This window comes from Oncorhynchus tshawytscha, linkage group LG31 (genome assembly GCF_018296145.1).
Source record: "Oncorhynchus tshawytscha isolate Ot180627B linkage group LG31, Otsh_v2.0, whole genome shotgun sequence".
Lineage (NCBI taxonomy): Eukaryota > Metazoa > Chordata > Actinopteri > Salmoniformes > Salmonidae > Oncorhynchus > Oncorhynchus tshawytscha.
In genome coordinates, this window is record NC_056459.1 from 8,695,638 (window position 1) to 8,723,336 (window position 27,699).

The window sequence follows — 27,699 nt, forward strand, 5'->3', positions numbered from 1 at the left end:
TATTACAACTGTTTTTATTACGGCCATACAGGTTACAGAGAATACAGCGACGATGCATATTGCAAAAGTCTGAGAAAAATATGCACTCACAAGCCCTACGTGCAAATGTGGTGTCTGAAGAAACAAATATGACTGATATGTAACTATGTTTTGTCAACTGTCAAAAAAAGGACAAAAGGGAAGATAATGAGGAACGTCTCACTAACATCTCATAAGGCGTCTAAGGAGAGGACAAAGACGAGTTCAAACGATATTGAGGATTGGTCCCAGTCGTTCAAAACATCAAACAATTCAGATGTTTTCCATCGAAATCCACCGCCCAAAAGGGACCCGTAAAGCACATAGAATTACATCAGAGAAAAAGAGGTAGAAGAGAGAAAGAGAGAGAAGTGACAGAGAGAGAGGGAAAATTCTTGAAGTATGAGAAAATGTTACTTGCTCTCCTCCTCTCTCTCTCTCTCTCTCTTTCCTTCTCTCTCCCACTCTCCTATCCCCCCTCCCTTTCTCTTGGTCAGTCAAATCAGAGCTTTCCAAGAGCAGGGAGAGGGAGCTTTGGACTGACTGACAGACATTGGTCAGGGAGAGGGGTACAGTCTAGCCAGGTAAGCCTTATGCATTTGTATTTTCATTGCCAGTTCTTTAATTCTAAAATTAATATTGACAATAAATGCCTATCACTAAGAATAAATCCATAAATAATAAGTTATATTAATAAAAAGTAGAGCAGAGTACATTATTATCTGATCATCCTATATGTACATTTGTACAGTTGTAAGCGATGCATATTCGTGTAAGTACTGAATAAGGGTTGTAAATATGTTATAGGTAGGATAGAATCCAAATTACCTTGGCCTGTAAACATTTTATATATATGTACTGAATTTCACAGTTTCTATGTAGACATCAATGGAAGATTGTGCGGGACTAGTGCCAATATACAAAATAATGCAATCCCCATCCATTATACAATCCAAAACCAATACAATACCCTGGTGTATTGACAGGCATTTAAAAATATATATTTCATTGTACATTTCAATGTGTGTATGAGTGTGCTTTAATGTGAGAGACCTAGAGAGGGGAGGGAGGTGGGTTGTGGGAAGATGGTGCAAAATCCCAAAAAGGACGCAAAGCAACTGGAAAACACTTGACAGTGCATTTGACACAGATTTCTGCAGACAGAAGTCCTATAAAATATATTGCTTTATTTTGTGACTATAGTGTTATTACCAGCTGTCACAGGTATTAATAAGGAAACTGTTGGCTGATGTCAGTATTTTGAGTCTACTACTGAGTTTCAGACCAGGATGGAAATCCCAGAGAGTTGGAAACAGCAGCTTCACTGTTAAAATCACCATTCTACCTATCACTCAGAGAGATGGCAGTAGGCGCAGTAGTAGCTGACTAAACTCAACTCCATAGTGAAGGAAATTTCTGATGAACTCCACCAATGGAGTTGAGCAGTGACGAGGCATTATGGAATTCAGCTCCGGCTACATCGATTCGCCACCGTCAAATTCTGAAAATGATGAAATGCTTACCTTGTACCTATGTTTGTCCTCTGTAGTTTTGTGCCTTTCTTTGTTTGCTGAAATCCATACTTTTTCAATAAACGTTCATCAAATACAACCACAGACTGTTTGCTTGTTTCTGTTTCTCGAAGATGGCAACTCAGTGTGAATGTGCATGTGCCAATTTAATCTCAGATGATTTAGGCCTAGATTGTGTGATTTGATTGGACAATGGGTATTTGGAGATCTTGGCATTTGCGCTGAGTTGCCATCTTCGGTAAACAGAAACAAGCAAACAGTCTGTGGTTGTATTTGATGAACGTTTATTGAAAAAGTATGGATTTCAGCAAACAAAGAAAGGCACAAAACTACAGAGGACAAACATAGATACAAGGTAAGCGTTTCATAAATGAAATGTTTCGAAGTATTGACCTTGGGCCAATGTAGTCGGAGCTGAATTCCACAAAGCCTGGTCTATGCTCAACTCCGTTGGTGGAGTTCATCAGAACTTCCTTCACCATGGAGTTGAGTTTAATCAACTAGCGCAGTAGCAACCATCACTGTAGAACCTAGGTGCACTTCAGTGTTTTTTCCTCTGCCTAATCCTCTTCTTCCTACCTTCCTTCCTCCCTCCCTCCTTCTGTGATGTTAGCCATATGTTGTGACCGTGAGTAAGGCTGTTGTGAAGTTTTGGTATTCCCGTGCCAAAGATATTATACGATTGTAAACCCTGAGATTCATAGCCTCGCGGGATTGGAGGCAGTGTAGCTCTGAGGGACTGAGTGAATCTATCCCTGAGTGATGAGTGTCTGTGAGTCTCCTCATGCTGACAAGATACTTGCCCTCCGAGGGCCTCGATTTATGAGGTTTTTGCAGGCTGCCGAAAATTGAATAACCTGTTGTCGTTTCCTGCTGCTACTTTGTTTCCTATTCTCCTTTACTACCATTTCACCCCCTCATTTTTTTGTCTCTATATATTTATCTTTATCCCTCACTCAACTCTCTAGGTGCTATGACGTTATGCTGCTCTTGAATGGTCCTGCATTTCCAGGTTGAGAAAGGCAGGGCCTGGTTTATGCATTGAGAGGAATGTTACTTGGGCTGTACTGTTTGTGCACATAGATAATTTGAACAGGATCCACTTTTGTGCTTATCAATTCTGGGGAATTTACATAATACATAGTAAAGGTTACTGGACATATAGTAGGTCGAGGCATTAGGCTGGTGATAGGGCAGCCATGGCTTTCCTTATTGTGATACACAGAGGGTATGAAAAATGCCATTGCTGAGAGGACTGAGGATAGGCTGGTTAGGGTTCAGTCAGGTGAGAGAGGGAGAGATTGTGGGTACACTGCCTCTGGCCTACGTGGCACGGATTGAGACTCTGGTTCCAGTTCAGACCATTGCATCCAAACCCCCTACTGGAATGAGGATAGTGACCTTATTGGGTCCCACCGGTAAACCACATTATCCTGCATGGCTGTACATTGTCCAAACACAAGCCTAACCCACACCAACTGGGCCTTGGGATGAATCCCATCCTTATAATGGGCTGTTAGTGAATGGCAAACTGTTCAGAACCAGTCCGTGGTTCGACACGTGCCACAACCACGTTGCTGTAGGAAAATAGGAACGCTGGTCGCAGAGTATATTGAATTAGTCTTCAAGACAAACATGTTTTGACAGGGCCATAAACAACTACAATTATATTCCAGCTCATTATAGCCACTGTGATAGTTGTTGTTCTTACATAAATTCAGGGGAATGTTTATTCTTAACTCTCTTGTTTCCTAGGGAAATTCTTTGAGTCTTTGAATATCCTCCACTTTGAGGCAACGGTTCTACAGATTCCCATGAATAAGACAACCTCTTGATAAGAAAACCCCTTGACCTGTAGGCACCGCCACAGCAGAGAGTTCATCCGTCTGCCCCGGCCTTTCCTTGAAAACGGTCATTTTTTGAAGTGATCTACTCTCAGTTTCTCATCAACCAACAAAGACAATTGCCCTCCCCCTCCACCTGAAGGCAGCTTCCAGCCAAAAATGCCTCTTGTCCCATCCTTCCTCATCCTGCTCCTCACCTGCCCTGCCCTCCTGACCCCATCAGCTTCCCAGGACCTGCAGCCTGGGGGTCAAAGGGCACCCAGGGACACAAAGCCAGAAGGTGGCGGGCAGCCAATCAAAGTAGTGATCTCTGAGGCGTGTGTTCAGGGGGACTCCAGTCAGACCCAGGGCAAGGAACTGGACCTTGAGCCTGGTTCTGCTCTAGTCCTTACCCATCGGATCCGACTGGTTCCGGGGTCGTGCGCAGGCGGGTGCGAGGCCGAGTTTGCTGCCCTGCGAGACCGTCTGGAGAGGCTGGAGAAGGAGGTGTCAACATTGAGGGAGAAGTGTGGAGGCCCAGAGGGGGGCTGCTGCACGTCCCAGCAGAGTAAAGGTACAGTAGTACTGCTGCCAGGTGACTCACTGATCAACTGGGTCTGGTTTTGACCATCACACGGCATCACCTCATAGCTCCTCCCATCTCACTGAATCACCCAACTTTTTCTCATTTGAGCACACACACATACGCAGGTTGCACACACACACAGCTCTCACGTGAATATAACAAACTATCAATCACTTACCTCAATAATGATCACATTTTGAACTGGCAGACTACCTCCATGCTCATATGATCTAACTAACCTGAGTAATGAGGACTCTGCTAACAGGCTCAACCAATCAAAGCAGGTATAGGACAAGGTCCAGCTCTAACTTGCTGCCCAATGTGATCTCAGACAGTGCTCTTTATCTAGCTCTCCACCCTTCTCTCAATGCGGGACACTTTCTGCACCAATAGTGTATCCACTAATCAGTTCAAAATATCAATACGCTGTAGTGTCTTACCGCTTTACTCTGCGTCTGTCCGAACCACCTCTCTAGGTGCAGAGTGCTCCATCAAGCCGGAGGGAGACGAGTGTCCTAATGAGTGCAGTGACCAGGGACGCTGTGAAGATGGCAAGTGTGTCTGCTTCCCAGGGTTCAGTGGGCCCGACTGCAGTTTGTCTGACTGCCCCGGCAACTGCAATGACAAGGGGAAGTGTGTGAACGGCCAGTGTGTGTGCGACCCAGGTTTCACAGGGCCAGACTGCTCTTCAGAGTCCTGTCCTGGAAACTGTAACAACAAGGGGCGATGTGTGAACGGGCAGTGTGTGTGCGACCCAGGTTTCACAGGGCCAGACTGCTCCACCAAGGCTTGTCCTGGAAACTGCAAAAACGGGGGGAAATGTGTGAACGGTAAGTGTGTGTGTGATAGCAGTTTTACAGGCCCAGACTGCTCCACCAAGTCCTGCCCTGGCAACTGCAGCAACCGTGGAAAGTGTGTGAACGGCCAATGTGTCTGCGATAGCGGCTTTACGGGGCCGGACTGTTCCGCCAAAGCATGTCCCAATAACTGCAGCAACAAGGGAAGGTGCGTGAACGGGAAGTGCGTGTGTGAAGTGGGCTTCAGCGGACAGGACTGCGCCGCTAAGGGCTGTCCCAATAACTGCAGCAACAAAGGGCGCTGCGTGAAGGGGAGGTGTGTGTGTCGCCGTGGTTTCGCCCCCCCGGACTGCAGCCAGTGTGAAGCTGGGTTCACTGGAGCTGACTGTGGCACCGGTGAGTCATCCAAATATTCTCTATAAAACTCTCTCAAGGCTGCAATAGCCTTTTATATTGTCCAGTGAAAAAGAGTGCGTACTGTATTAGCCACAGGGCAGTGTTGATATATCATAGTGTGTGGAATATAGTATTCCCTTCTATCCAATTCCACATACTGTTATATTTGCCACGCTATGCTTTCAAGTACCGTATGGACTTACAGTGTGTGGACCACTACCATGTGTTGCAGCTTGAGACGCTGGGTAAAAGGGTAAATCCCTTTAGCTAATGCAAGGAAACATTGTATGGCATTGCTGGCTTGAATGACTGGAATTAAGCACAAAACCCCTCCCCTGTCTCTAGCCATGTCTGGTGTGTCCCAGCTCAACACCAAGGACATCACTGAATCCTCTGTTACCCTCTACTGGACACCACCTCCAGTCCAGTATGACACCTACCACGTCACCTTCACCAGCCAGGTAACAACACCCGACACACCCTACTCACAATTTCTTAAGAGGTTGTGAGTTGTGAATCTGGGTCCTAACTAAAGCACAAAGTAAACTGAACTTGAGAAACAACTGTTAGACAACAGATATACATTATTGGGGCAGTGACATATGTTTTGTTGGTTTTGGCTCTGTTCTCAAGCACTTTGGATTTGAAATGATACAATGACTATTGAGGTTAAAGTACAGACTGTCAGCTGTTATCCATATCGCATGAACCGTTTAGAAATGACAGCACTTTTTGTACATAGTCCCCCTGATATTAGGGGATCAAAGGAATTGGGACAAATTCACTTATATACACACTAAACTTTTGACTACTTTAAGGCTGAGATCCCGCTAACGGGATCGATATGGCAACAGCCAGTGAAAGTGCAGGGCGCCAAATTCAAAACAACAGAAATCTCATAATTACAATTCCTCACACACAAGTATTTTACACCATTTTAAAGATAAACTTTTTGTTAATCCAACCACAGTGTCCGATTTCAAAAAGGCTTTACGACAAAAGCACACCAAACAATTATGTTAGGTCTGCATCTAGTCACAGAAGAACACAGCCATTTTTCCAGCCAAAGAGAGGAGTCACAAAAACAGAAAGAGATAAAATGAATCACTAAGCTTTGATGATCTTCATCAGATGACACTCATAGGACTTCATGTTACACAATACATGTATGTTTTGTTCGATAAAGTTCATATTTATATCCAAACATCTGAGTTTACATTGGCTCGTTATGTTCAGTAGTTCCAAAACATCCGGTGATTTTGCAGAGAGCCACATGAATTTACAGAAATACTCATCACAAATGTTGATGAAAATACAAGTGTTATGTATGGAACTTTAGATAAACTTCTTCTTAATGCAACCGCTGTGTCAGATTTCATAAAAGCTTTACCGAAAAAGCACACCATGCAATAATCTGAGTACAGCGCTCAGACAACAAAACAAGCCATACAGATATCCGCCATGTTGTGGAGTCAACAGAAGTCAGAAATAGGATTATACATTTTTGCTTACCTTTGATGATCTTCATCAGAATGCACTCCCAGGAATCCCAGTTCCACAATAAATGTTTGATTTGTTCGATAAAGTCCATCATTTACGTCCAAATACCTCCTTTTGGTTGGCACGTTTAGTACACAATCCAAACTCACGACGTGCGGGCAAGTCCAGGCGAAAACTAACTCTCATGTGAGCGCGCGTGACCAGCTCATGCCACTCTGGCAAACCTCTGACTCATTCAGCTCCCAATCCCCCCTCCTTCACAGTAGAAGCATCAAACAAGGTTCTAAAGACTGTTGACATCTAGTGGAAGCCTTAGGAAGTGCAATATGACCCCATAGAAACTATATTCAATAGGCAAAGAGTTGAAAAACTACAAACCTCAGATTTCCCACTTCCTGGTTGGATTTTTCTCAGGTTTTTGCCTGCCATGAGCTCTGTTATACTCACAGACATCATTCAAACAGTTTTAGAAACTTCAGAGTGTTTTCTATCAAAATCAACTAATGCTATGCATATATTAGCAACTTGGCCTGAGTAGTAGGCAGATTACTCTGGGAACCGTATTCATTCAAGCTAAACAATACTGCCCCCAGCCATAACAAGTTAATAAACACAAGTGATTTTTTAAAATTCGTAGCACGCAATGATTACATCAAGCTTGTGACTCTACGAACTTGATGGATCCATTTGCTGTTTCTTTTGGATGTGTTTTAGACGATTTTGTCCCCAATAGAAATGAATGGTAAATAATGTATTGTGTGCCATTTTGGAGTCAATTTTATTGTAAATAAAAATATATGTTTTTAAGAACTTCTACACTAATGTGGATGCTACCATGATTGCGGATAGTCCTGAATTAATCTTAAAATCTTATTTACAACGGCCTAGGAACAGTGGGTTAACTGCCTTGTTCAGGGGCAGAATGACAGATTTTTACCTTGTCAGCTCAGGAATTCGATCTAGCAACAGTTACTGGTCCAACGCTCTAACCATTAGGCTACCTACCACCCCAACTCCCCCAAAATGGGGGGACTGTGTACAAAAAGTAATGTCATTTCTAAACGGTTCATCCGATACGGATGAAAATACCCTCAAAAGTGCTGGAGTACAGAGCCAAAACAACAACAAATGTGTCATTGTTCCAATAATTTTGGAGCTCACTATATTAGCTGAGAATGGTCTCATGGCATGAAGCCCAGTTCTCATTCCAGGTTTTAAGACTTGTTTTGGGGGTAAATTTAAGGTCATGTTGAAAAGTCATGGTGCTGCGTTATTTCCATTACAAATCCCCAAAATGTTTGCCTAACATTTCCCTGAGAGCCCAAGGGAATTCAATGATGACATACAGTAGATTAAAACATGCCATGTAAAAAAAACATGGACTCCTTTGCCTTCAAAACAAATCAAATGTATTTGTCACATGCTTCATGAACAACAGGTGTCGACTAACAGTGAAATGCTAACCTGTGCGGCCTTCCCAACAACGCAGAGAGAAAAAAAGAGAAATCATAGGAAAAAAAGAACACAATGAATAAATACACAATGAGTAATGTTAACTTGGCTATATACACATATGGGCTAACAGTACCGAGTCGATGTGCAGGGGTACGAGGTAATTGAGGTAGATATGTACATATACAGGGCATTTGGAAAGTATTCATACCCCCTTGACTTTTCCCACATTTTGTTACATTACAGCCTTATTCTAAAATATATTAAATAAAACATTTTCCTCATCAATCTACACACAATACCCTATAATGACCAAGCAAAAAATATAGTGTAAAAAATTTTTAAAAAAAAACTTATTTACATAAGTATTCAGACCCTTTGCTATGACACTCGAAATTGAGCTCAGGTGCATCCTGTTTCTATTGATCATCCTTGAGATGTTTCTACATCTGAATTGGAGTCCCCCTGTTGTAAATTCAATTGATTGGACATGATTTGGAAAGGCACACACCTGTCTATATAAGGTCCCACAGTTGAAAGTGCATATCAGAGCAAAAACCAAGCCATGACGTCTAAGGAATTGTTCATAGAGCTCAGAGACAGGATTGTGTCAAGGCACAGATCAGGGGAAGGGAACCAAAACATTTCTGTAGCATTGAAGGTCCCCAAGAACACAGTGGAAACAAGATTCTCTGGTCTGATGAAACCAAGATTGAACTCTTTGGCCTGAATGCCAAGCGTCACGTCTGGAGATAACCTGGCACCATCCCTACAGTGAAGCATGGTGGTAGCAGCATCATGCTGTGGGGATGTTTTTCAGCGGCAGGGACTGGGAGACTAGGCAGGATCGAGGGAAAGATGAGCGGAGCAAAGTACAGAGAGATCCTTGATGAAAACCTGCTCCAGAGTGCTCAGGACCTCAGAATGGTGCAAAGGTTCATCTTCCAACAGGACAATTACCCTAAGCACACAACTAAGACAAAGCAGGAGTCGCTTCCCGGACAGGTCCCTGAATGTCCTTGAGTGGCCCAGCCAGAGCCCGGACTTGAACCCGATCAAACATCTCTGGAGAGACCTAAAAATAGCTGTGCAGCGACGCTCTCCATCCAAACTGACAGAGCTTATAGCATCATACCCAAGAATACTTGAGGCTGTAATCGCTGCCAAAGGTGCTTCAACAAAGTACAGAGTAAAGGGTCTGAATGCTTATGTAAATGTGATATTTCATTATGGTGTATTGTGTGTAGATTGATGAGAAAAACAAACAATTTAATCCATTTTAGAATAAGGCTGTAACATAAAATCTTGAAAAAGTCAAAGGGTCTGAATACTTTCCGAATGCACAAAACATTAAGAACACCTTCCGAATACACCTTCCAATTCAGTGGGGCATGGACTCTACAAGATGTCGAAAGTGTTCCACAGGGATGCTGGTCCATGTTGACTCCAATGCTTCCCACAGTTGTCAAGTTGGCTGGATGGTGGACCATTCTTCATACACACGGGAAACTGTTGAGCGTGAAAAACTCAGCACTGTTGCAGGTCTTGATACAAACCAGTGGTGCGCCTGGTACCTACTACCATACCCCGCTCAAAGCCACTTCTTTTGTCTTGCCCATCCACCCTCTGAATGGCACACATACACAATCCATGTTCACATTTGTTTCAAGGCTTAAAAATCCTTCTTTAACCTGTCTCCTCCCCTTCATCTACTCTGATTGAATGGGATTTAACAAGTGACATCAATAAGGGATCATAGACTGACTAGGTGAATCCGGGTGAAAGCTATGTCATGGAAAGAGCTATGTCAGTGTGTGCTGCGTTTACCGTGAATGCAGTCTCCGCTAACGGCGGAACATTGCAGAGAAATTAGAATCATGTTGTTACCTTGAACCTCCACGATACGGATTCAATAGAGCCCTTCATTTTCTATGCCAAAGAGTGGAAATCATGCCAGAATAAATAAATCCAAAAAGTTTGACCCTGAGAACAGTAGCACACCACAGTTTGACAGCTGAGCAGCAGAGGTCCATCACACAAATGAAAGGTGAGTCCATACGCAACACTTACCAGCAGGGGATCCTCAGGCCATGTCAGAAACAGATTATTATGTTTTTCAATTTCAATTCAGTCATTAATTTCACTAAGCCTTTGAAGGCTTTCAAATGGCAAAACATGAGTTTGACTGAGCAAAACCCATTAGTGGACTATTGGAGTACATAACATGGTTTATAGATGCTGTAAATGTGCAGATATTCAAACGCTTTGCCAAAAGAATTAGCAGTGGAGATTTTTGGCAGTTTCTACTTAATGACGTTTGGCGTTAACAAACGGTCACCTCAGTAAATACTGGTTTGCTTCTACTGGTTCAACTTATATCATTATATACTGGTTCAACTTATATAATTATATATTGGTTCAACTGTATATGGTTGGATTCACAGCCATAGTAACCACAGAATGGAGGACATCATATTTTATGTGTGTTGTTGTATTCAATTTGTTCAGCAGCTCATGGTATCAATAAGTGGATTGAATCCAGTATCCAATATCAAAGGTAGCTCATGGATGAAGTAAATGAATTCCAGTGAATTCAGAGACATATGCTACCAATTGCATTCAAAGCTGCCTTTGTACTCTTTATTTTGAGTATAGGATGTTTGTAGTGTTTCAATGATTTGCACTACATGAATGATGTAATGTAGTACTGAACGCTTTACTTCCTATTGAGTTCCAGTTCAGTTAACAGACAATAGCCTGGACACTGTGTATTAAAAAAAAGCGTACATTCTTATGATCTAATAGAATATCCGGGACATGTGTGCAAATGTCCCACTGTAATTGTCCCTTAAAGGCCTAGTGTAGTCAAAAACGTGATATTCCTGTGTTTTATATACTGTATATTTCCACACTATGAGGTTGGTATAATAACAATGATGATAATGCTCTTTTAGTGTAAGAGCTGTTTGAAAAAACTGCCTTAAATTTCAACCTGTTTTTGGTCCTCCTGTGTGGCTCAGTTGGTAGAGCATGGTGCTTGCAATGCTAAGGTCGTGGGTTTGCCTCCCACGGGGGACCAGCATGAAAAAGTACAAAAATGTATGCGCTCACTACTTACTGTAAGTCGCTCTGGGTAAGAATGTCTGCTAAATTACTCAAATGTGGGATGGAGTTTGAGATATCACCTGGCGGTAAATTAGTTAATAGACCAATAAGAAAGAGGTCCAAACCTCTCTGGCAATAACAGCTAGTTCTCAATTCTCCTCAGACAGTCCTAGCAAAATTCTTGCATGAGAAATTGTATTTTTAACCATGGAAATTGAAAAGAATCACTGAAAGGTACTTAATTGATACCCAGAAATGATTTGATTTGAGATTTAAAAAAGAAAATGGCTGCATTGGAGCTTTAATAAAACAATTGCTCCCAATCTGCACAGAGAGGTGATGTCAGACTTACACAACGACAAACTGGATTGGTACTCATCATACACATGTTGTTGGACCTTGCTATTAGAGCAGACACAAGCACTCTCGAGAAGCAGTGTCTATGTCATTAAAAGACAAATCTACAACCCTGTAACAAAGAGAAACAGCTTAATGGCAACCAAAAGGACCAGAGGGAAAAGGTAGGGAAACGGTAACAAGATTAAACAACCTAGCGCAAATCCCACTCCCCTCTTTTTCCAACTTATTAATGTAATTCTTTCAATGTGTGAATGAGATTATTGTTCTTCATAAAAGGGTTCCAGAAGAAAAAGAGAGAGAAAAACAGTAAATAGAGACTATTGTCGGTTAGTCGAGTGACGTTTTGGCCACAGCATCAGCACCAGGACGCATTCCCTAAACTCATCTCGAAACAACAACAGGGGAAACAGGCTATTTTTCCATACAATGACAGGGGTAGGTGTCAGAAGAAATATGACGTTAGGGAGAACATCCTTGTACAGGGAACGCATAAAACTGAACAGAGGAGAGAAAATTAGGGATGAGGACAATTGAGCAAAGGAGAAAGTCAAGGGAAGGATAATGGGAGAAAGAGCGAGTGGGCAGCAAGGAAGAAGAAAAGATGCAGATGGGGGATGCTTGTTGCTAGGGCAGCCATAAACACTGTCAAAAACATGGCCCTGGCCAGAGAAATGACTTCATTGGTCGGCAGCTGTGACACATCGCAGAAGAGAATGAATAAGGGAGATATACATTCATCTCATGTTTACAGATAACAACACAAGGACACAAAACGGGGAGCAAACCCCACATTGTGCAAGGTAAAGCACAGCAACACACTCATCTCTTGAAATAACTGCTGAAAGAATTAGAGGCGTATGACACACAGACACTGAAGATCAATGCTGGGCAACCTGGCAACCCAGCTGGGTCCGATTTCCCATATGAGAAAATATATTACACAATGGAGAAAAACTTGGAGAACACCCCCACATTGGAGTAATTGGGTAAACCCTTAAACTACTGCTTTTAAATGAATGGAAATACTGGCGTTTTCCAATACATAGATTGAAGAATAACAACCTGATACTGTTTTTGTTTTAATAGCATCTTTTATAAGTTGGTTTTTCAAATGATCACATACCAATAAAGGATATTGTGAAAGTTGGAACGGTTGACTATAGTTGAGTGGGGTTGCCAGATGCTTTGTGAGCTACTGGATTTCCCATATATGTTAATAATGAAATAGTTTCACAATACTACTATTACATCATTGGAATATGAGGCTGTTTATCTCATTGCCAAGAAAATAATAATATAAAGAAAAGCTGCCCAACCAAGTTATAATTCCCAACAGAGACATCATTCTATTTTGTCTGATGATGTTGTACTGCATAGCTGTTGAGTTCTGTAGTAATGTGATTGTGAGGCCCCATTGTGGACAAACAATTGGAGTCCCGTTGCTAATTTAGAGTTGGCTTGGTTGACGTTTCCAAAATATCTGAATATAGACTTCAACATGACAGAATATGTAAATTACTACTCCCCCTGCTGGTAAGCATACGGTACATGCACCCATTCAAAATAATATTTAACACAGGTTCTGACTACCATTACTTTAGAAAATTAACTGAAATACCAGTAGGCCATTTCATCATTATTATTGATAATCCTCCTGATGTCCGTTCTAACATTAACTTTATCGTTTTCTGTGCCACACAGAAAGAGGGCGATCAACAGATAACATCTCAAGTTGGTGGGAAGCTCACGACCTACACCCAAACAGGACTGGCGGCCGGGCAGGAGTACACGGTGACAATCAAGGGAGAAATAAATAGGAGAATGGGCACTGAGAGCACAGTAGAATTCACAACCCGTGAGTCAGGAAACCACATTTTGTATCCCCTTATTAACATATGTTATTTTGGTTATCAATATATATGAATGCTAAGTCGTTTTCCCCCCCATTGCTTTTCCCCGACCCACCACCCAGTTATCTCTGGACCCACAAACCTTCGAGTTGTGAAGACAACCACAACATCTGCAGTTGTCCAATGGGAACAATCGCAAGGACACGTCGACAGGTATCGCTTAACTGTTGCACCCAATCAGACGGACGGAACAGCCAAGGGAAGACAAGACCTGACACTGCCCCCTGAGAGGGACTCTGCCCAGATTGACGGTTTGGACCCGGGACATTTGTATGACATCACACTAGTGGCTGAAAAGGGCGGGATCAAGAGCAAGCCAGCAACAGTCCAAGTCACTCCTGGTGAGTTTAATTGGATGGCTTACTTTAGTTACTACATTGCATATGAAACAAATCCAGGGACTAGATTGTATAAGAAGCAATCTTGATTCATTAGGCCATATTCTTTATTTGTTTATTTGGAAATGAAGACCATAAAAATAGTAAAATATTTTAAGATAAGAGTTATACAGTCATGAAACAACCAATATATAGTGAACTAAGCAGAAGAAGCAGGGGAGAAAGAGAAAGTCATCATTATGTTTAAAAGAGAGAGAAATCTCTGAAACAAATTGGATTCCCTGGCAATGTGAATGAATATGCAAGAGAGGCCAGCCCTGCTACTGTGAACTGTTATCCCACTAAAGTTAACATGTCTAGACACGTCATTATTCAATAGAGCAGGTCATTGGAAGTGAAATTAAAATAGCTTGAAATGAATTGAGGTACCGTATAAAAACTCCTCCTGGAGCTAACCTGATCTCTCTTTGTAAAATATATTTTCATTTTCATTTTTCATTCTCTCTTTCTCGACAGTAGCGGCACACACTTAACTCACAACATTGAATATTTCAGCACCCGAACAATGAATGGCAAGGTTGTTTTGATGACCAAATGTAATACTCTTTCCACTTCTCCCTGCAGGTTTGGACAGCACATAGGGCAACTATTTATTGCACTAATGTCAATGCAGGTGTTGTTGGAAAACAGGATAATTCAAAGTGTTCAGTTCAAAGATAATATTTGTTGATTTTCCCATTTGGATCTAACAGTGCTTCCCTCTTGTAGTCGGATCAAAAAAACATATTGTTTTCTTTGGTTCCAAATGATCGCTTCATGCCTTTAGGAAAATCCACAAAGACAATATCCAGGGTGACCATGGACACTGTGACCATGCAGGTAGCACCAGGAGTAGCAAGCCATGAAGACCCAGCAGGGAATACAAAGCCTGTGAAGGCCATCTACTACTCAAAAGCCAAGGGTGAAGAACCAGAGAGTGGAAAGAATTGGAGTGGACCGGGCTCTGTAACAGTCAAAGGCTCCAATGGAACCAAAGAGGACCCATCTGTCACAACCAGTACAAGACCACTTGTCAACACAAAATACAGGGTTGTACATAAACCAGGTGATAGAATAACCTTGCCCAGGAAGCCATACATTGGAGACTCTATCCGTTGTAATGGTACAAGTGTAAGTCAGGGTGGGAGCAGAGTGGGTCACAGTCTTCTGAAAAAGCCTTCAAGCAGAAACCCATTGGTGGGGCCAAAGGTCACGGATGCCTTAAAAACTGACGCTAAAACAGAAAATCCCATAGTTGGGGACTGGACTATAGTTATAACTGTGAAAAACACTAAGCTGAAGCTCCTCTTGGAGAAAAAGATAGAACTTCGACAAAGACATATCCTGTTGGAATCCTTCCTGAAAATGCCACTCCGAGTTCTGGTTCTGAACAACCAAAAGTGATTCCTGGCTTAAAGGACCTACCTGATAGAAAAATGGGTACAGAGACTGAAACAAATGAGCCAGGGCAAGGGACTGATGGCTTGGAGCCTCCAACCACATCAGAAACAAATACTACTGTTCACCTGAACGTGAAGACATGTGTCAACAAGATTAAATTGACACACAGGAAAGTCAATGTGACCTGTAGAGAGAGAGTCATTGGGGGGAGGGTGAATGGCACAATAGTTCAAAGTAAACCCACAACAGGGCAGGGTTTTGCTGAAAATGAGGACAGTGCCCTAAAAGTGTCTGAAACAGGACATTCAAAAACAGCATACTCAGATAAAGATAATGTTGCAGAAGTGGGTATCAACAGAGATGGAGAGAAAACAACTGATGTGGGATTGTTTGGAACCAAACAAAACGAGACAAAGACTGAGAGTGGGCGGCTCACCACCTTTTCGCCGCCTCACTCCAAAGGGCCCCTAACCAACACCGCCCATACCTAAATATGAGACCATTCCTAAACAGGACACGTTCACCTTCTTCAGCTCCCACAAAACTAAATTAATCAAAGACCGGTATGGGTCAACCCATAACTGACAAACAAGTGGTGATTGCAAAGACATTGCCTGTTTCCCAATCCTCAACCCTCCATCCAGATGCTGAGCCAGAGAGGGCACCAAAATCATCCATTGAATCAGATCAGAGTGGCAAAGAAGGCTATTCATCCTCGTCCTCCACTTCAGAGGAATCAGACTCTACTAAAGCAGTAACAGTGGACGGTATGAGCACAGACGCAGACAATGCCACTGACGTGGTGTCGTCTGGAACTGAACGAAACAAGTCAAAGACTTGGACAGTGGTCAGCACACCACCCTTTCGCCGTCTACTTCAAAAGGGCACCCAACAACACCGCTCACACCCAAATATGGGACCATTCCAAAACAGGACACGAACCAACCTGAGACCCCCTCGGCATCCATCAAGAGGTCCCATACGCAGAACTTTCCAACCTAAACTGACAAACAGGGACAACGGCATCGTCATTCACACCACTCAACCGGAGGAGCAGGGCACCTACAGCACCAGCCGGAATGACACAAACACAGACCTTAAGCCCGAAACTCTCATCAAGAGAACAAATACCACAGCTAGTAAAATAGCAGGAGGTCATGCATATATTAGAAATAACGGTAGCTTGAGCCAAAGGAGCCAAGATTCAAAAACAGGTCATCATGACAAAGGGAGCCAAGTGAGTAAGACTGCTGATTCAACAGACAGAGCAAACCAGAAATGGATCAGATGCCACTACTACTGGGAAAAACAGGCCAGCCTCTAAACTCAGTGGGGGTTCAGAGCATAACCTCGGGAGGGTTCGTACTTGTTTGGGGAGCACCAGAGGGGATGTACAGAAATTTCATAGTAACCCGGGAAGAGCATGGAAGTAAGAACGAGGCGGAGGAAGAAGAAGTGAAGGAGGGGAGAGTGAGTCAGAGGAGGATAGTGAGGAGGAAAATGTAATGGGGGTGAGTCAAGGTAAGGAGGGAGGGGAGGAGAACCCTGATACCAATAGCAAAAGTGATAACCAGAGACAGAACAGCAACATTAATACTACGGCTAAAGTTGGTGATGGGGGTACAATCAAGTTCTCCAAAGTCCTTCCAGGGTCGGCTCGCTCATTCCCATTCCAGAATCTCCATCCACAGACACGCTATTGCCTTTCCGTATTCGGGAAGGGTCCCGGAACTACGCTCCAAAATTCACAGACTCATCGTCAGCACAGGTACTGGCCATAGTTAAAATCTCTACCAACTACTACAAGGGTTCATTGGCTCATTGTTCAAGCACAGGACTTCTCTTTTCTTTAACTATGCAAGTTATTCCAGACACCCAGTTAGATGCCGATACATCCTCACACCATTTTAGGTGAGGTATACTTGCACAGCTGCTTGATCCATGTCCATTTCAAGAGCCGTCACACTCTTGATACTGTAACTTCCTGAATTCAGGTACCTCATCATGTCTGTCGTTAATTTGCCTCATCTGCTTATTGATACTGTGAGCTGTGTTTCTTTTGGTTTGTCCTTGACAACCAAGAGCTTTTAATGAAAATAAATGGTAAATAAATCCAAAACTTTAATTACAAATTATAAACTGGGTGGTTTGAGCCCTGAATGCTGATTGGCTGAAAGCCGCGGTATATCAGACCGTATACCATGGGTATGACAAAATATAGATTTTTACTGTTGTAATTATGTTGGTAACCCGTTTATAATAGCAATAAGGCACCTCTGGGGTTTGTGGTATATGGCCAATATACCACGGCTAATGGCTGTATCCAGACACTCTGCGTTGCGTCGTGCCAAAGAACAGCCCTTAGCTGTAGTATATTGGCCATATGCACCACACCTCCTCGAGCCTTATTGCTTAAATATACAATGATCAAATAAACATGGATCTGTGCTAATCATTTGTATTTCGTGTTAACCCCTTGCTTATACCATGCTATGCAGTGATTAGTGCAACTGTGATGTGTGTTGTTCATACTGGGTGCATTGTGGAAAAACAGGTATGATTGCCAAAACACCCAGAGAAAATGAGCTGTTGCTAACTGGGAAACTATCTGAAGCGCATCCCATCAACGAAATGTGAGCATGAGTTCATCATCTTCAAAATGTAGGTTATGCTGAGGGATGCTCTCTCATATACAATCATTACAGTGCTAAATCTTACACAATAAACCCGGGATTACATAGCCTCCCTGGTCTATATACGACATGTCATATACAGCCTGTTGTTTTCCATTTTGTACATGGACAGTATGTCAACCCAAACACATCCATGTGTTAAGCACGTACAGTGCCTTCAGAAAGTATTCCTACCCCTTGACTTATTCCACATGTTGGGTTACAGCCTGAATTCAAAATGGATTCAATATATGTTTTTAGAAATTTGACCAAATTTATTGGAAATGAAATACAGAAATATCTATTTTACATAAGTAAAATCAATACTTTGTAGAAGCACCTTTGGCGGCGAAACAGTCTTTTTGTGCAGCACCTGGATTGTACAATACTTGCCCATTATTCTTTTAAAAATTATTCAAGCTTTGTCAAGTTGATTGTTGATCATTGCTACAGTAGACTGACATTTTCAAGTCTTGTCATAGATTTTCAAACTGATTTAAGACAAAAATGGTAACTAGGCCACTCAATATTCACATTCGTCTTGGTAAGCAACTCCAGTGTAGATTTGGCCTTGTGTTTTCAGTTATTGTCCTACTGAAAGGTGATTTTGTCTCAAAGTGTCTGTTGGAAAACAGACAACCAGGTTTTCCTCTAGGATTTTGCCTGTTCTTATAGTTGTATTCCGTTTCTTTTTAGCCTAAAAAACTCCCCTAGTCCTTGCCGTTGAAAAGCATACTCATAAAATGATGCAGCCACCACCCAGCTTGAAAATATGAAGAGTGGTACTCAATAATGTCTTGGATTTGCCCCAAACAAAAGGTTACCATCTTTGCCACATATTTTGCAGTATTACTTAAGTGTCTTGTTGCAAACAGGATGCATGTTTTGGAATTTGTACAGGCTTCCTTCTTTTCCCTCTGTCATTTAGGTTAGTATTGTGGAGTAACTACAATGTTGTTGACCCAACCTCAGTTTTCTCATATCGCAACCATTAACCTCTAACTGTTTTGAAATCATCATTAGCCTCATGATCAAATCCCTTCATCTCCGGCAACTGAGTTAGGAAGGACGCCTGTATCTTTGTGGTGACTGGGTGTATTGATGCTCCATCCAAAGCCTAATTAATAATGCCACCATGCACAAAGGAATATATACAGTGCCTTTGGAATGTATTCTGACCGCTTGACCTTTTCCACATTTTGTTAGGTTACAGCCTTATTCTAAAATTGATTAAATCATTTTTGTCCCTTGTCAATCAACACACAATAACCCACCCATAATGACAAAGCAAAAACAGGTTTTTAATTTTTTTTTCTAATTTATTAAAAAAATAAAAAATGTACATAACTATTCAGAACCTCTATTCAGTACTTTGTTGAAGTACCTTCGGCAGTGATTACAGCCTCGAGTCTTCTTGGGTATGATGCTACTAGCTTGGCACACCTGTATTTGGGGAGTTTCTCCCATTCTTCTCTGCAGATCCTCTCAAGCTCTGTCAGATTGGATGGAGAGCATTGCTGCACAGCTATTTTCAGGTCTCTCCAGAGATGTTCGATCAAGTTTAAGTCCGGGCTCTGACTGGGCCACTCAAGGACATTCAGAGACTTGTCCCGAAGCCACTCCTGTGTTGTCTTGGCTGTGTGCTTAGGGTCATTGTCCTGTTGGAAGGGGAACCTTCGCCCCAGTCTGAGCTCTGGAGCAGGTTTTCATCAAGGGTCTCCCTGTACTTTGCTACTTTGCTACCTGACTTTTCCCAGTCCCTGCCGCTGAAAAACATCCCCACAGCATGATGCTGCCACCACCATTCTTCACTGTAGGGATGGTGCCAGGTTTCCTCCAGACATGACGCTTGGCATTCAGGCCAAAGAGTTTAATCTTGGTTTCATCAGACCAGAGAATCTTGTTTCTCATGGTCTGAGAGTCCAAGTGAGCTGTTATGTGCCTTTTACTGAGGAGTGTCTTCTGTCTGGCCACTCTATCATAAAGGCCCGATTGGTGGAATGCTGCAGAGATTGTTGTCCTTCTGGAAGGTTCTCCCATCTCCACAGAGGAACTCTAACCATTGGGTTCTTGACAAAGGCCCTTCTCCCCCAATTGCTCAGTTTGGCCGGGTGGCCAGCTCTAGGAAGGGTCTTGGTGGTTCCAAACTTCTTCTATTTAAGAATGATGGAGGCCACTGTGTTCTTGGGGACCTTCAGTGCTGCAGAAATATCCCATATCTGTGCCTCGACACCATCCTGTCTCGGAGCTCTACGGACAATTCCTTTGACCTCATTGCTTGGATTTTGCTCTGACGTGCACTGTCAACTGTGGGACCTTATATAGACAGGTGTGTGCCTTTCCAAATCATGTCCAATCAATTGAATTTACCACAGGTGTACTCCAATCAAGTTGTAGAAACATCTCAAGGATGATCAATGGAAACAGGATGCATCTGAGCTCAATTTTGAGTCTCATAACAAAGGGTCTGAAAACTTATGTAAATATTATATATATATATATTTTTTATACATTTACAAACATTTCTAAAAACCTGTTTTTGCTTTGTCATTATGGGTTATTGTGTGTAGATTGCTGATAATATTTTTTTTATTTAATCAATTTTAGAATAAGGCTGTAACGTAACAAAATGTGGAAAAAGTCAAATACTTTCCGAAGACACTGTATATATATATTTTTTTACACATCTACCAATCGGTGCCCTGCTTTGTGTGGTTGAATCTGTGCTTAAAATTCACTACTTGATTGAGGGACCTTATAGATAATTATATGTGTGGAGTACAGGAACTGGGGTAGTGACACAAAAATCATGTTAACCCCTATTATTGAACACGGAATGAGTCCATGCAACTTTTTATGTGATGTGTTAAGCACATTTTTACTCCTGAACTTATTTAAGCTTGCCATAACAACGGGGTTGAATACTAATTAACTCAAGACATTTCAGATGATTTATTTTTTGATCAATTTCAAAGATTTTCTACAAACAAAATTCCACTTTGACATTATTGTGTGTAGATCAGTGACAAAAAATCTCAATTTAATCAATACAAATCCACGCTGTAACACAACAAAATGTGGAAAAAGTAAAGGGGTATGAAAACTTTCTGAAGGCACTGTACTCATGAAATTTACTCTGATATTCATGAGACCAATCAGCTACAACCGCCATTCACTGCTGGTCTGATCTTCTCTCACTTAGGGTAAGCTTTAAGTCAGCAACCTTCATTGGCTCCCTTCATCACTCACAAATCCCAGGGTAAGACCACGGTTGGTCCCTATGGTTTTTCCTGATCTTAAGCGTGAAATGTACAGATTTTAATCCTATGAGACTTTTTTAAATGTATTTGTAAAAAAATTAATAAAGAACAAAATTCTACAAGGTTTTAACGATTAGCTAGTTTTTTTATAAATATATTTTTTTACAGAGGGCGAGGTCTCAAATGGTATTTGGAATCATTATGGCAGGATTCTGCTCACTCATGGTTGAAAATCTGTTGGTCAACACATTTCTTATTCCTTAGAAATGATCTTTCTCTTGCTTTATCTCTCCTATTCTTGTATTACAATTATTTGGGGTATGTATTTGTTATCAACATCTCTTCAATTTTTCCTGTCTTCTGTTATAACCATTTAAACGTTTCTCTTTCCTGCCAACCTTTCTTCTTTTTTTCAGGATCAAAAGACCAGCTCAACATTAATATCTCATCCTTTTCCCTTGCTGCTTTCCAGGGTCCAACATCTGCATTTAACAGTGACACCTTTGTCTGTTTCAGTATATGCTGTACTGTGTATACTGTATATATGGTTGCACTGTACATATATACCCAAACTCAATGGGAGCACTAATAATAACAGCGTGAGTAAACAAGAAAAGTATGAGTGCACCTACATTTTAAGGTATATTGATCTTTCTTCTCCTCACATGTAGTATGACTTACCTCAAGTCTCCATTTTCTCTTTCTCAAATATATTGTAGCTGTTTCCAAGTCCATCATTTTTCTCTCTTGATACTTTTTTCTTTCTTTCTTACAGTTTTTATTTGTTTTCATGCGTCTTTCAGTATATGTTCGTCTTTCTATCTTTTGTTTCTCTTTTTCGCTCTCAAACACACTTAATATTCCCGTGTCATGCCCAGGTCCAGAGCCTCCCTCAGGTCTTGTCTTCAGTGAAGTGACTGAGACGTCTTTCTCTGTGTCCTGGACCAAGCCAAAAGGTCCCGTGAGTGGCTTCAAGGTCACCTACACTAACACACAGGAAGGTAGGTGCTTACACTAAGGTTCTGGGGGTCAAAATCCTGGCTGTTGAGTCACGTCAGTTCATTGTGCATTCACATCGCAAGTTGCCCGTTCTATTCCAGGGGAGCCTCTCTCCGCAACGGTGGACTCTGGGGATTCCACTCTGGCACTGTCAAAGCTCTCTCCAGGGTCCTCCTATGAGGTCAGTGTGATATCCGTCCTTGGACTGGACGAGAGCGATGCAATCAAAGACCTGGTTATGACACGTACGTTTATTTCAGTCATACGGTTGACTTTCAGTTTTAGGATGAATACTAATTTACAGGAAGTTGTCAGATTGTAAATTATAGGAAGTTAGACTATCAACAGGCCCTTTTTTTGGTCCTTGGTGGTATCTTGGTCAACGAAATTAAGTTAAGCATTCAAAACCACATGTATTTTTTGTTTTGTTTCTTACTGTCGTGTGTATAGTGTTTTCTCTGCATTTATATGGGTTCTGTGTTCATAATTGTTCTAGCAGGTGCAGGATCTGGGAAAGATCTGTGCATTTTCACATTTTCTCAAAGGGTCTATTCTGGAGCTGTTTAAACTTCATTTTTTTTAGCAAGAATGAGATTCAAATCTAATGATGTATCGAAAGGATTTGATTTCACGTCGTGATAACTAATGCTCCCTTTCTCTTGCCTTCATTTTTTTCAAACCCAAACCGATCTCAGTCCCTGACCCTCCGAGGGATCTCCGGGCCATTAATGTCACAGACACCAAGGCCTTGCTGCTATGGCGACCAGCACTGGCACCAGTCGACCATTACGTCATAGTTTATGGCTCTGAAAAAGGTAAAGGGGTATCAGAAGTTGGATATCCATTACAACAATACCCCGTGGGGCTTTTAAAAGCCCGAGCCGTATTAGAGCTTTTCCTTTCCAGTTGGAGCTTTCACACAGGCCACAGGCAAGATGAGATCATAGTATTTGTATTGGACAGTCAGTTTATGACCACCCCAACAGCATTACAATATAAACACTGAGAAATAAATTCAATCCTGCTGCCTACCTCTCTCCACTGCCAATCACCTGCTCTCGCTTTCCGCTGCTTACTTGTTTCTCTGTCAACCAAGGGTCAGATGATGCCAAGATCACTGTATCGGGCAATGCGGCGGAGCAGCAGCTGAAAGGCCTACAGGGCTCCACTAGGTACACCGTCACAGTCACCAGTCAGCTGGGCAACCTGGACAGCTCTGCCGCCATCACCGTCTTCACCACCACCGGTGGTCAGTCCGCACAGACTCCTTCTCAAACTACCTTAATGCTTAAACCAATCAACTCACCCGAGACCGAGCAGAAAAGGAAGGCTGATGTTTTCATTTAATTTTACAACTGAGCTTCTTGTGATTGTGTCCATGTCCATCTGGCAGGATCCAGGGGAGACGGGGAAGTTCCGCGTGACCTGAAGGCCAGTCAGGTGACTCCTCGCTCAGCGCTGTTGACGTGGAAAGCACCCTCTGCCGCCGTGGGAAGCTACAAGCTGACCTATCAAACGGAGGGACAGGAGATAAAGGTGAGGAACACTGATTAAAAGGTGGAGACAGACACACATTCTATTTTATTCAGGGCAGTAAATTCAGACAAAATGCAACAAACTCTGGTCTAGACAGATGACCTATTTCTTCTCAACAGGAGGTTACCATTGACTCCACAGTAACAGAGTTCAAATTGACCAGGCTGCATCCCATGTCCAAGTACACCGTGCATCTACAGGGGGAGAGGGGAGGGAGCTATACTGCTACAATTTCCACTGAGTTCACCACAGGTAAGTGGTCAAATATATTTGACTTTATAAAGAAACTTAAACAAAACGAAATACATACATCGAAAGCACAGTTTCATAAAGTTAGGCTCTCTCTTTGATTTTGTCTGTCAGGGAATCTCCGATACCCCTTCCCAAGTGACTGTTCCCAGGAGCTGCTAAACGGGATACACGAGTCTGGAGAGGTGGAAATCTTCCCCAGGGGAAGGCAGGGGAAACCAGTGCTGGTCTACTGCGACCAGGTGACTGATGGAGGTGGCTGGACGGTAAGAGAAGATGACTGTGTGAGGGACCATGTGTCTATACTGTTGGTGAAGAGAGAGATTGCTATTTAAAATGTATTCAGATGTAGACAATAGATTTAGCATAAGGAGTGGCAAATGTAATACATTTGACTGCATAATAACTATGTCCCTTAAAGGAAAATACCACTCAAAAACTAACTTTTGCTATTTGGTATTTCATTAGTCAACAGTTGATACAGTCCCAAAATGTTTTGCATGTCAGCAATCAAGTTTTCAAGATATGGAACTTTCAAAATAAGTTTATCTTGAAGACATGATTGCTGACATGCAAAACATTTTGGGACTGGATCAACATTGGACTAATCAAATACCAAATACCATAATAGTTTTGGAGTGGTATTTTCCTTTAACTGACCTGAGAGGGAGTTAACAGTTGATTAAGGATGGTATATGTCCGCTGTATGAGCGTGTGTGCTTTACAGGTTTTCCAGAGAAGGATGGATGGGAAAACGGACTTCTTCAGAGGCTGGAAAAACTACAGCAAAGGTTTTGGAGAACTGAGTGGGGAATTTTGGCTGGGTGAGAGCCATTCGTCACGCTAAGTTTGTTTTCACCCACTTCAGCAGCAGTGCACCAGCATTACATCAAACAGAACTGCTATATTGACGACGCAAAAGCTAAACTATGTCACTTTTACGTAAACAGTGCAAGCCCTCGTGACAGATCAACTCTGTAAATAGACCCGTTGCTGGGCAGATAAATTAAACAGTATAACGCCAGATGAGAAGGATCAATTTAATGTGGAAATTTATGGCAAGACGGTAGAAAAAAAGTGACTACTGGCACTATTGGTGCACAAACAGAAGGACAACCAAGAGCAGTAGCAGAGGGCCTATCACTCTTCAAAACCCTTTAACTTTTTTAGAGCGATTGGCTGAGCATTAACGCCGGTAGCGCACTATCCACTATTCATTCTAACATTGAGGCGCATCATGCTCATTTCTACTGTGTAGATCTGGTGAAAATAAGTCTTCAGCGCCCCCTAGAGCCAGTACATATAGTTTACTTCAGGAGCTCGGCAGTAAGCAGTTTTTTGTGTGCTATAACACCTTGTTTCCCACTCATCTCTGTCCATATATAGGTAATGAGAACCTACACAATCTAACCAGCATGGCACCAATGACCCTACGTGTGGACCTCCGTGCAGGGGACGAATCAGTGTTTGCCAAGTACTCTGCATTCACAGTGGACACTGTTAGAAGGAACTATGCTCTCAAAGTGTCTGGGTACAGCGGTACAGCAGGTATGGACAGATTCTGTCTACTGAAAATGATGGACCTCTTATTGTGCATACTTCCACATAATCATTAAACCCGTCGCTTATTGTTTTCTCATTATCCCTCTATTCCACACCTACTGATTCCCTCCTCACGCCTGACATCGGTCTTTCCACTCTACTTCCCTTTTCCCCTTCCCTCTTGACTTTTTCGTCCCGGTAGGTGACTCTATGAGTTACCACAACGCGCGAATGTTCTCTACCAGAGACAGAGACCCCACGCCTTTCATCACCCGCTGCGCCATGTCCTATAGGGGGGGTTGGTGGTACAAGAACTGCCACGAGGCCAACCTTAATGGCCTCTACGACACCAGTGTCAATCATCAGGTAATGCCAGCCGACTTCATACCTCATTTCACTATTTCAGAGTCTATATCACCAAAGTAATTCAAGGCAACTTTTCCAGAACAATCAATTACATGTTCAGGGTGGTTTGCTAACTGAATCGTCTCTGTGTCTCAGGGTGTGATCTGGACTGCCTGGAAAGGCAAGGACTTGTCCATCCCTTTCACCGAGATGAAGCTCCGACCAACATCTTTCACCCCTCCAACTCAGGGATAATGACAAAGTGGTGGACGGAAAATGAGAAGGGGGGAGAGGCACAGTTTATGAACACACACACACACACACACACATCCAGGTAACTGCTGAAATAAAGGAAACACCAACATAAAGTGTCTCGATAGGGCATTGGGTCATCACGAGCCAGAACAGCTTCAATGCACCTTCGCGTAGATTCTACAAGTGTCTGAAACTCTATTGGAGGGAGGCGACACCATTCTTCCATGATAAATTCCATAATTTGGTGTTTTGTTGATGGTGGTGGAATCTCCCATCTCCCCAAGTGTTCAATTGGGTTGAGATCTGGTGACTGAGACACACACAAACCCTTTAAACCCCCTATTCTCCTTTGAGACCTCTCTTTCAAAGTCACTGAGATCTCTTCTTCTAGCAATGGTCGCCAAAATAATGGGCAACTGGCTATTTTTATACATGACCCTAAGCATGATGGGATGTTAATTGCTTAATTAACTCAGGAACCATACCTGTGTGGACGTACTTGCTTTCAATATACTTTGTGTCCCTCATTTACTCAAGTGTTTGCTTTATTTTGGTAGTTACCTATACATAAGCACACATGCAAACCCACGCTCAGTCATGCATGCATACACAGTACATGCACCTATTAGCTACAGTTTGAAAATCTCCCAATGCCTTGCTCTCCAAACTAAAGCAATTTGATTTTTTCAAATGTATAGAGGACAGTTATCTGTATGTTATATTGTACAGTTCCTAGATTATCTTTGAGATTTCCATTTTCTTTTTTTACTCTAAGTGTTGTGGCACCCCTTGCGTAAGCTGTAAAAATGTATGCACTGTCCCCTGGCTATGAGGTACAAGCGTGGAAATGAGCGGTGAATAACGGAGATTTCTATTTGTACTTGACTGGCAATTATCGAGTTTTGGTGTTTGTCCTTTGTTTGTCTTATTTGTGGTTATATGTCCTGTATTTTCCGTTGCCCCAATTCTCAAATTGTAGTTGCTACAATAATAAAATAATGGTGGAACCTGGGCGGCAGAAGCACTGGGTGTTCCGTTGTATGAGCAAGTACTAGGTGATAGATTTGGAGGCCTTGAAGATAAACTGTGCAGTGACAAGGAGTGACAATACAGAGTTATTTTTGACGTTGAATACCCAACACTCTACCAAACTCCCCAAATAGTCCCAATGCATTCCCACTGGTCATTACTCATTGCCAAAGATGACACCTACTGCACTTTTACTCAAATGAAACAGTACCACTACTACAAGGCAATTCATGTCCACAATCAGACCTATTTGAACATTCTATTACTACATATACACCGAGTGTACAAAACATTAGGTACGCCTGCTCTTTCCATGACAAACTTTCCAGGTCACTTGTTAAATCCACTTCAAATCAGTGTAGATGAAGGGGAGGAGACGGTTAAAGAAGGATTTTTAAGCCTTGAGACATGGATTGTGTATGTGTGCTATTCAGAGAGAGAATGGGCGAGACAACATATTTACCTGCCTTTGAACAGGGAATGGTAATAGGTGCCAGGCGCACTGGTTTGAGTGTGTCAAGAACTGCAACGCTGCTGGGTTTTTCACGCTCAAGC

The 27,699-nt window shown here is 42.3% G+C and overlaps 1 protein-coding gene and 1 pseudogene across 1 annotated transcript; both read left to right on the top strand.

Annotated features, from left to right (window-relative positions):
* Nucleotides 1–514: 514 nt before the first annotated feature.
* LOC112229790 (tenascin-X) lies at nucleotides 515–26,262 on the top strand. The gene is made up of 17 exons (XM_024395839.2): nucleotides 515–602; nucleotides 3,306–3,947; nucleotides 4,436–5,152; nucleotides 5,498–5,613; nucleotides 13,271–13,424; nucleotides 13,542–13,820; nucleotides 22,068–22,190; nucleotides 22,290–22,433; nucleotides 22,884–23,003; nucleotides 23,285–23,437; nucleotides 23,582–23,724; nucleotides 23,844–23,976; nucleotides 24,088–24,239; nucleotides 24,701–24,797; nucleotides 25,360–25,521; nucleotides 25,718–25,881; nucleotides 26,017–26,262. The coding sequence occupies exons 2-17, from the start codon at nucleotides 3,554–3,556 to the stop codon at nucleotides 26,113–26,115; spliced, it is 3,150 nt and encodes a 1,049-aa protein (XP_024251607.2). The 5' UTR covers nucleotides 515–602; nucleotides 3,306–3,553; the 3' UTR covers nucleotides 26,116–26,262.
* On the top strand, nucleotides 14,404–15,785 carry LOC112233320 (annotated as a pseudogene).
* Nucleotides 26,263–27,699: the final 1,437 nt, after the last annotated feature.